Source organism: Neovison vison, chromosome 2, assembly GCF_020171115.1.
Source record: "Neovison vison isolate M4711 chromosome 2, ASM_NN_V1, whole genome shotgun sequence".
NCBI classification, from domain to species: domain Eukaryota; kingdom Metazoa; phylum Chordata; class Mammalia; order Carnivora; family Mustelidae; genus Neogale; species Neogale vison.
Genome location: NC_058092.1, coordinates 161964258 through 161975313, shown reverse-complemented (window position 1 = coordinate 161975313; position 11056 = coordinate 161964258). Strand labels below are relative to the sequence as shown.

Genomic DNA, 11056 nt, shown 5'->3' with positions numbered 1-11056 from the left:
TTCCAGAATCAATGCAGAGGCAATGAGAGCTGTAAGGAAAGTCTGAGAGAAAGAGAGGTGGGGAGGACCTTAACAGAGTCCCAGGCGTCTGGCTCTGAGCGCCTCATACATTGACGGATAGTTCTACAAAATGTTACTTCAAAGATAAAATGCCTAATGTTGGTTCCAAGAGCTTCCCTGGATGTCTTCCCACATGCCACATCACACACCGATGTACATGGCAGAACCCAAAGGCCACACTTTTGAAAAAAATAATAAAAACCAAAAACAAGAATAAGCCCTGCTGCTCTTTAAGGAGAGAGGAAGGAGCTGAGGCTGCTGGGGCCTTTCCCACGTCGGCCTGTGTTCCATGAAGCAACTTCCCAGCAGCAGCATGGCGTAGCTCTAGGTGAGGGCCTCACCTTTTGTCACCTGTGCTTCAATGTACTCTATTCTCCGTTCGAGGGCTGTCAATTTCTCGTTTAGTGTTGCAAGTCTTGAACGACAAGACATATCGAATGAGTTGAGAAAGTCCGCGATTTTCTTGATGGTGCTGGTGATGACCTCAATGTATTCTCGGTTCGCCCAGTCCTGGTGAATCTCCCGCTGCACCGGATCCTCTTGACCCGCCATGGTTGCCGCCTGACCTGGATGGCAGTTTTATTAGGAGCTGAACATGGGGTCTGGAGGCCAGCAAACATGCTTTGAAGGACTGCTTTCCTGTTGCTCCTTGCTAAGCAACTCTGGCAGTGATTCCCTGGGAGACAAGCATCCAGCCTAGAACTCAGTGCTGGGAGAAGCTGCATGTTTTTAGCTCCGTTCACTTGCCTTTTCCTGGCTCTGATTACACCTTGCCTTGTCTTTGTAGAAATGTTTCAGTGAAGTGCTAAGTGCTCATACAAAGTACAGATGGGGGTAGATTTCCTATCTGATGGTATAAGTAGGGTACCTATCCTGATCATCTGTCCCAGGAAAAATAAAAACACTGAATAAAACACAAAAAACAACTTTGGTTTAAAGTAACATTTTAAAAATATTTATGTATTTGAGAGAGAGCACGAGAGGGAGAACACAAGCAGGACGGAGAGGGAGCAGCAGACTCCTGGCTGAGAAAGGAGCCAGACACAGGACTCGTTCCCAGGACCCTGGGATCATGACCTAACCTGAAGGAAGATGCTTAACTGACTGAGCCACCCAGGTGCCCTAACTAAACATTTTTATTAAATCATGTCATGCATAGAGAAAAATACTCCAGTGATTGCATAGTTAATTAGCACAAAGTGAACACATCTGTATAATAACCACCCAGATCAAGAAATGTAACCCTACTTGCATTTTTTTAAAAGATTTTATTTACTTATTTGATGGAGAGAGATCACAAGTAGGCAGAGAGGCAGGTAGAGAAAGAAAGCAGGAAGCAGGCTCTCCGTGGAGCAGAGAGCCCGACGTGGGGCTAGATCCCAGGACCCCAGGATCATGACCTGAGCCAAAGACAGAGGCTTAACCCACTGAGCCACCCAGGCACCCCACCCTACTTGCATTTTAAAAGCTAGACTGTGTCCACTCTGTCACAAAGCTTCTCCTCTTCCCAAGTTGATTTTAAAATCCTAGGTTATTTTTGCCTGTTGGGAATCATACAGTATTTATTATTTCTAGATCTAGCTTCTTTCAACTGAGATGCATTCATATTGTTCCATGTGTAGTAGTTCATTCATTTTCATTGAGGTATAGTATTCCATTATGCAAATATAGAACATAAATGTAGAATTGATTTGTTTATTGAGTTGTTGAAGGACATTTTTCTGCAGTGTTTAGCTATTACAAAAAATGCTTCTGTGAAAACTATTGTATATATATTTTTAAGTGCACATATGTACAGTTGGGTATTCTCTAGTGGAATTTCTGGTTCATGGTGTGTATGCGATTATCTTTATAGATATCATTATGTAGGAAATTCATCTTATTACACAGTTTTGATGAATTGGCAGGAAAGTGAGGAATAGTTGGAAGACAAAACCCCCCCACACCTTCCCTTCCTTCCTCCTATCTATCCTTCCTTAATAATTAAGCCTCAAAACCATTAGGTGGGGCATCTGGGGGAAGAGGGGGCAGTGGTAGCATCTCTGTGTGGGGTGTAGGCATTCCAAAGAAGTGAAGATGACAACTTCAAGGGAGAGTGAGAGTGAAGTCGAGGGAGGATGGGAGCAGCGAGAGAGGGCTATGGAGGGATGAGGAAGGTGTCCAGGTTGGAAGAAAGTGACCAAGCTGGTAGCAGCAGTGACTGGACATGGAGTGGCTACATAGGCACAAGCAGTCTGGTGGAAATATCAGAAACTGAGTGAGGCAAGGAGAGGGACCAAATGGAAGATGATGTGGCAATGGGAAATTGGTTACATAAAGTATCCATCTAATAAATCTATTCAGAATGAAGGGACCCAGGTTTTTAACTGCTGGAGAAAAAACTTACAAATATGGAAGGTGAGATTCTAGAATGAACTCTGGCTTTGGACTTAAGTTGGAGATAATGTGTAAATTCATAGTTTTCAATATATAGAAATACAGAAATAAACGTGGATGAAAATGTAAGTGTGCGTGGGTGGAAATACATCTCTATCCCCTAGGTTTGTCTGCTGTGAATATGGGTAGTTTTACTTCTTCCTTTTCAGTCTGGTTGCCCTTTTTTTTTTTTTTTTTTTTTTAGGATTTCATTTATTTATTTGACAGGGAGAGAGAGATCACAAGTAGGCAGAGGGGCAGGCAGAGAGGGAGGGGAAAGCAGGCTCCCTGCTAAGCAGAGAGCCTGATGTGGGGCTCCATCCCAGGACCCTGGGATCATGACCTGAGCCGAAGGCAGAGGCTTTAACCCACTGAGCCACCCAGGTGCCCCTAAGATTTATTTATTTTAGAGGAAAAATGAGAGAGCTGGGTGGGGAGCAGAGGGAGAAGACAAGATCCCAAGAAGACTCCTTGCTGAACATGGAGCCCGACTCCATACTTGATCCCATGACCCTGAGATCACAACCTGAGTTGAAACCAGGAGTTGGACACTTAACCAACTAAGCTACCCAGGCACCCCCTGAATGCCTTTTATTACTTTTTCTTGCCTACTTTCCCTGGCTAGGACCTCTAATAAAAAGTTGAATAGAAATGGTGAGAATAGACATTTCAATTTTGATCCTGATGTTAGGGGGAAACATTCTGTCTGTCTTTCATCATTAATTATGATGTTAGTTGAGGGGTTTTTGCAGATGTTACCAAGTTGAGGAAATTCTCTATTTCTTGTTTGTTTTCATCATGAAAGGCTGTTGGATTTTGTTAAATCATTTTTCTGCATCTATTGAGATGATCATATACTTTTTCGTACTTTATTAGGTTTTTTTTAAGATGTTATTAGAGCGCACAGCAGAGGGGGATGGGTGGTGAGAGGCAGAGGAAGGGGCAGAGTCCCCAATGAGCAGGGAACCCGAGGGGCTTCATTCCAGGGCCCTAAGATTGTGACCTAAGCCAGAGGGAGAGGCTTAACTGACTGAGCCGTCCAGGCGCCCCATGCTTTATTCATTTTTTAAGTAAAGTTTCTATTTTCAGTCTTTTTTCTCTCCATTACTTACTTTCAGTAGTGTTCATTGTGATTTCTTCAAGTTCCTCATCTTTTCTTTTGCACTCCACATTTTGTTAATCCCATCCCACATATCTGTCATCTCAGATGCGTATCATTGTATTACTGTGTCTGTCCTGGTATTTGTTTTCTACTGTTATTAGAACGAATTACTACAAATTTGGCACCTTAAAACAACACTTACTTATTATCCCTATAGTTCTATAGGTCAGAAGCCCGGACACTGTGTGACTCAGCCAATTCTAAGCTTTGTGTTTTAAAGGGTTGAACTCCAGGTGTTGGCAGGGCTATGTTCCTCTCTTGAGACTCTGGGGATGAATATACTTCCAAGCTCATTCAGGGCGTTGACAGAATTTACTTCCATGCTGCTGTAGGTCAGAGCTCCTGTTTCCCTGCTGGCTGTTGGCCAAAGTCATTCTCAGCTTCTAGAGGTCACCTGCATTTCTGGTCCCAGCTATTCTATCTTTAACACAGACACTTCTGGTTTCTGTTCTTGTCACACTTTCATTCTTACTCTAACAACCTCTTCTGACTTGTCTCTCCTCTGCCTTCAGCCTGAGGAAATTCTTTCAGGTGTTTTGTTGTTGTTGTTTTTTGTTTCTTTTTCCTGGCTTTAGGTATTTTCCTTATAGGCTTCTGTTGATCATTACCCAGCTAAAGACTGGAGGGGATCCTACACACATCACAGAGATTTCTCTCTCTTTCTGCAGTTTTCCTCTCTCTCTGGTTCTCTTCCCACAGAACCCTAACTACTGTTGGCTTCCCCAGACTCCTAGCAACATCTCCTTAACCTAGACAAGGTGGTAGTGTTGTTTCAAGTAAGGGAAATTAACCAGCACTGCCTTAAGTAATTTATTTATATAGAATTGGAAATATCAAAAAGTTAAACTCATATTCATAGAGACCAAAGATTATATCCCTGAACATCAGTTTGAGAAATACTAATCTGTATAAAGAAACCCAAAATCATTTCAGGACTGTTAGGGATTGAATTGTGTCTTTCTAACAAAAGATATGTTGGTACCCTAACCCCCAATACCTCATAATGTTGACTTATTTAGAGATGGGGTTGTTACAGAGGTAATCAAGTTAAAATGAGATCATTATGCAGCAGGCAAGAGGGAGCAGTGCTAATCCAGTATGACAGGTGTCCTTATCAAGAAGGGAAATACAACCCAGATGTGGATCCAGGGTGAATGGCATGTAAAGGTTAGAGTTGCATTGACATAGTAAAGTTGCTTCAAAGATCATTAGCGAACACTGCAAGTATGGTGTTTGCTGGGGCAGAGGCATGGGGCAGGTATGGGGCAGACTCAGGGGGAAGTGTGATTTCAGAATGAACTGAGACAATACATTTCTGTTTAAGTCACTCAGATTGAAGAGATACAAACAAACAGAGCATTGAACATGTTTCTAGTTTGACAACTAGAAGAATGTCAGTTTTCTACAAATGAGTCAATAATTGTAGCAATTAAAGCCCTGATAAAAATTTTTTAGAACTTGTGAAAATTAATTAGGTATTACCTGAAAAGAACTGAAGCATTAGAAAAATCAAGAGCTTGGGGAGGAATAATAAATGAGGATGGACGGAGGGTTTGCTTTATTATATATTAAAATATTTTGAAGTTTTAGTGATTAAAATAGGTCCTAATGTAGGTTTTGTTCGACACTTCTTGTTGCAAGTAACAAAATTAGTTCAGACCAGCTTAAGCAGTAATGAAAATGTTAGTATTTTATATAAATGAAAGGCTGTATGGCAGGCTTCTGGCGATGCTGTATGCTAGATGTTCATAATGACACTAGGAACATAGCTCTGTTTCTCTGTGCTTTCTTTTCTGACTTCCCTTTCTGCCAGCATCATTCTTGGACTGCATTCTCTCACAGTAGCAAAACATCTGTCTGAACTGTCAGAGCTCAATGCTTGTCATTTAGATCCAGCGTGATAGATTCGTAGTCAAGGGGATGTGTCAAGTTCCCTATCAAATAAAAGTCCCAACTTATTTCTGTTGGGCCATCTTAAGTCAACTACCTGCTGTTATAACAATAACAAGGTCAAGGACATGGTTACTTCATTGCTGACCATCTTTTGAACAATATAAAAAGGATCTTCTTATGCAAGAATGATTGTAACTAGAAGGAAAGGACACTTGATATAGTAGGGAAGACACACTTGGATGGAATTTACCACTAAAGCCACCTTTTAAGGAACTTTTTAAAAAATATTTTGTTTATTTGACAGAGATCACAAGTTAGCAGAGAGGCGGAGAGAGAGAGAGAGAGAGGAGCAGGAAGCAGACTCCCTGCTAAGCAGAGAGCCCAATGTGAGGCTTAATCCCAGGACCCTGGGATCATGACCTGAGCCGAAGGCAGAGGCTTTAACCCACTGAGCCACCCCGGTGCTCCTTAAGGAACTATTTTTTTTTTTCTATAAAGATATTGTAGAATTTTTTTTCAATTTTTTTTTATTTCTTTTCAGCGTAACAGAATTCATTATTTATGCACCACACCCAGTGTTCCATGCAATATGTGCCCTCCATAATACCCACCACCTGGCTCCCCCAACCTCCCACCCCCCACCCCTTCAAAACCCTCAGATTGTTTTTCAGAGTCCAAAGTCTCTCATGGTTCATCTCCCCTTCCAATTTACCCCAACTCCCTTCTCCTCTCCATCTCCCTGTGTCCGCCATGTTATTTGTTATGCTCCACAAATAACTGAAACCATATGATAACTGACTCTCTCTGCTTGACTTCTTTCACTCAGCATAATCTCTTCCAGTCCTGTCCATGTTGCTACAAAAGTTGGGTATTCATCCTTTCTGATGGAGGCATAATACTCCATAGTGTATATGGACCACATCTTCCTTATCCATTTGTCCACTGAAGGGCATCTTGGTTCTTTCCACAGTTTGGTGACCATGGCCAATGCTGCTATGAACATTGGGGTACAGGTGGCCCTTCTTTTTACTACATCTTTATCTTTGGGGTAAATACCCAGTAGTGCAATTGCAGGGTCATAGGGAAGTTCTATTTTTAATTTCTTGAGGAATCTCCACATTGTTCTCCAAAGTGGCTGCACCAACTTACATTCCCACCAACAGTGTGAGAGGGTTCCTCTTTCTCCACATCCTCTCCAACACACGTTGTTTCCTGTCTTGCTAATTTTGGTCATTCTAACTGGTGTAAGGTGGTATCTCAATGTGGTTTTAATTTGAATCTCCCTGAGGGCTAGTGATGATGAACATTTTTTCATTTGTATGTCTTCATTGGAGAAGTCTGTTCATATCTTCTGCCCATTTTTTGACATGATTATCTGTTTTGTGTGTGTTGAGTTTGAGAAGTTCTTTATAGATCCTGAATATCAGCCTTTGGTCTGTACTGTCATTTGCAAATATCTTCTCCCATTCCGTGGGTTACCTCTTTGTTTTGTTGTTGACTGTTTCCTTTGCTGTGCAGAAGCTTTTGATCTTAATGAAGTACCAAAGTTCATTTTCACTTTTGTTTCCTTTGCCTTTGGAGACATATCTTGAAAGAAGTTGCTGTGGCCGATGTCGCGAAGAGGTTACTGCCAATGTTCTCCTCTAGGATTCTGATGGATTCCTGTGTCACGTTGAGGTCTTTTATCCATTTCGAGGTTATCTTTGTGTATGGTGTAAGAGAATGGTCGAGTTTCAGTCTACATATAGCTGTATAATTTTCCCAGCACATTTTATTGAAGAGACAGTCTTTTTTCCACTGTATATTTTTTCCTGCTTTGTCAAAGATTATTTGCTCATAGAGTTGAGGGTCCATATCTGGGCTCTCTACTCTGTTCCACTGGTCTATGTGTCTGTCTTTATGCCAGTGCCATGCTGTCTTAGTGATCACAGCTTTGTAATAAAGCTTGAAATCAGGTAACGTGATGTCCCCAGTTTTGTTTTTCTTCTTCAACATTTCCTTAGCAATTCAGGGTCTCTTCTGATTCCATACAAATTTTAGGATTATTTGCTCCAGCTCTTTGAAAAATACTGGTGGAATTTTGATTGGAATGGCATTGAAAGTATAGATTGCTCTAGCCAGTATAGACATTTTAACAAAGTTTATTCTTCCGATCCAAGAGCATGGAATGGTCTTCCATCTTTTTGTGTCTTCTTCAATTTCTTTCATGAGTGTTCTGTAGTTCCTCGAGTACAGATCCTTTACCTCTTTGCTTAGGTTTATTCCCAGGTATCTTAGGGTTCTTGGTGCTATAGTAAATGGAATTGATTCTCTAATTTCCCTTTCTGTATTTTCATTGTTAATGTATAAGAAAGCAACTGATTTCTGTACATTGATTTTGTATCCTGCCACATTCCTGAATTGCTGTATGAGTTCTAGTAGTTTGGGAGTGGAGTCTTTTGGGCTTTCCATATAAAGTATAATGTCATCTGTGAAGAGAGAGAGTTTGACTTCTTCTTTGCCAATTTGGATACCTTTTATTTCTCTTTGTTGTCTGATTGCTGTTGCTAGGACTTCTAATACTATGTTGAACAAGAGTGGTAAGAGTGGGCATCCTTGTCGTGTTCCTGATCTCAACAGGAAGGATGCAAGCTTTTTCCCATTGAGGATGATATTTGCTGTGGGTTTTTCATAGATGGATTTTATGAAGTTGAGGAATATTCCCTCTATCCCTATCTTTTGAAGCATTTTAATCAGGAACAGATGCTGGATTTGTCAAATGCTTTTTCTGCATCAGTTGAGGGGACCATGTGTTTGTTCTTTCTTCTCTTACTGATTTTTTCTATCACATTGATTGATTTGCAAATGTTGAACCATCCGTGTAACTCAGGGATGAATCCCACCTGGCCATGGTGGATAGTCTTTTTAATGTGCTGTTGGATCCTATTTGCTAGGATCTTGTTGAGAATCTTAGCATCCATACTCATCAGTGATGTTTGTCTGAAATTCTCCTTTTTAGTGGGATCTTTACCTGGGCTGGGGATCAGGGTAATGCTGACTTCATAAAAGGAGTCTGAACGTTTTCTTTCTGCTTCCATTTTTTGAAACAGCTTCAGGAGAATAGGTGTTATTTCTTCTTTGAAAGTTTGGTAGACTTCCCCACGGAATCCATCAGGTCCTGGGCTCTTGTTTTTTGGGAGGTTTTTGATCACTGCTTCAATCTTGTCACTAGTTATCGATCTATTCAGGTTGTCAATTTCTTCCTGGTTCAATTTTGGGAGTTTATAGTTTTCCAGGAATGCATCCATTTCATCTAGGTTGCTTAACTTATTGGCATATAACTGTTGATACTAACTTCTGATGACTGTTTCTATTTCCTTGGTGTTAGTTGTGATCTCTCCCTTTTCATTCTTAATTTTTTTTGAACTTTCTCTCTTTTCTTTTGGATTAGTGTGGTCAGTGGTTTATCAATCTTATTGTTTGTTCAGAAAAACCAGCTTCTAGTTTCATTTATACGTTCTTCTGTGTCTTTAGTTTCTATCTCATTGATCTCTGCTCTAAACTTGATTATTTCCCTTAAGGAACGTTTTTAATGACAAATTTAATCTTGTCAGTGTTGTATAGTGTTTTTCAGGAATGTATTTGTTTCATTTTAGAAAAAATAAGCTGTCAAGTTTATTGTCATATATTGTTCATAATACTTATTATGTTCATTATTGTTCATAATACTTATTATGCTTTGGATATCTATGCTATCCATAGTGATATCCTTTCTTTTATTCCTGATATTAGTAAATCATGCTTTCTGTCTTTCCTTTTTTCATGTTCAGTCTTCCTTTCAAAAAACCAATTTTGGTATATTAATCTCTATTTTTTGCTTTTATTTTATTGATTTCATCTCATGTCTTATTTCCTTCTGCTAATTTAGGGTTTATTATCATTTTTCTATTCTAACTTATAAATATAGAAACCTACATAATTGATCTTATTTTTTAATATAATTTTATTTTTTCAGTGTTCCAAGATTCATTGTTTATGCACCGCACTCGGTGCTCCATGCAATATGTGCCTTTCTTAATACCCACCATCAGGCTCACCCAACCCCCTCCCCCTCTCCACTCCAAAACCCTCAGTTTGTTTCTCAGAGTTCGCAGTGTCTCATGGTTCATCTCCCCCTCTGATTTCCCCCAACTCACCTCTCTCCTCTCCCAATGTGCTTCATGTCATTCCTTAGGCTCCACAAGTAAGTGAAAGCATATTATAATTGACTCTCTCGACTGACTTCACTCAGCATAATCTCCTCCAGTCCCATCCATGTTGACACAAAAACTCGGTATTCATCCTTTCTGATGGAGGATTCTCCACAGCATATATGGACCATATCTTCTTTATCCATTCATCTGTTGAAGGGCATCTTGGATCTTTCAACAGTTTGGCGACTGTGGCCATTGCAGCTATGAACATTGGAATACAGATGGCCTTTCTTTTCACTACATCTGTATATTGGGGGGTAAATACTCAGTAGTGCAATTACAGGGTCATAGGGTAGCTCTGTTTTTAATTTCTTAAGGAATCTGCACACTGTTTTCCAAACTGGAAAACACTTGTTTACTGTCTTGTTGATTTTGGCCATTCTAACTGGCGTAAGGTGGTATCTGTGTGGTTTAGATTTGAATCTCCCTGATGGCTAATGAGTGATGTACATTTTTTCGTGTGTCTGTTACCATTTGTATGTCTTCTTTGAAGAAGTGCCTGTTCATGTCTTCTGTCCATATTTTGACGTGATTATTTGTTTTTTGAGTGTTGAGTTTGAGGAGTTCTTTATAAATCTTGGATATCAGCCCTTTGTCTGTAGTGTCATTTGTGAATATCTTCTCCCATTCTGTGGGTTGCCTCTTTCTTTGGTTGACCATTTCCTTTGCTATGCAGAAGCTTTTGATCTTGATGAAGTCCCAAAAGTTCATTTTCACTTTTGTTTCTTTTGCCTTGGGAAACATGTCTTGAAAGAAGTTGCTGTGGCCGATGTCGAAGAGGTTACTGCCGATGTTCTCCTCTAAGATTTTGATAGATTCCTGCCTCACATTGATGTCTTTTATCTATTTTGAGTTTATCTTTGTGTTTGGTGTAAGAGAACGGTCAAGTTTCATTCTTTTATAGATGTCCAATTTTCCCTGCACCATTTATTGAAGAGACTGTCTTTTTTCCACTGTATATTTTTTCCTGCTTTGTTGAAGATTATTTGGCCATGGAGTTGTCGGTCTATAACTGGGCTCTCTACTCTGCTCCACTGGTCTATGTGTCTGTTTTTGTGTCAGTACCATGCTGTCTTGGTGATCACAGTTTTGTAGTAAAACTTAAAATCAGGGACTGTGATGCCCCCAGTTTTGTTTTACTTTTCCAACACTTCCTTAGCAATTCAGGGTGTCTTCTGGTTCCATACAAATTTTAGGATTGTTTGTTCCAACTCTTTGAAAATGCCAGTGGAATTTTGATCAGGGTGGCATTGAAAGTATAAATTGCTCTAGGCTATATAGACATTTAACAATG

At 40.1% G+C, this 11056-nt stretch overlaps 1 protein-coding gene across 1 annotated transcript; it reads right to left on the bottom strand.

Moving 5' to 3' along the window:
* Positions 1-326: 326 nt before the first annotated feature.
* Positions 327-618, bottom strand: LOC122898888 (probable protein BRICK1). Its single transcript, XM_044236553.1, has one exon. The coding sequence runs from the start codon at positions 610-612 to the stop codon at positions 385-387; it is 228 nt and encodes a 75-aa protein (XP_044092488.1). The 5' UTR covers positions 613-618; the 3' UTR covers positions 327-384.
* Positions 619-11056: the final 10438 nt, after the last annotated feature.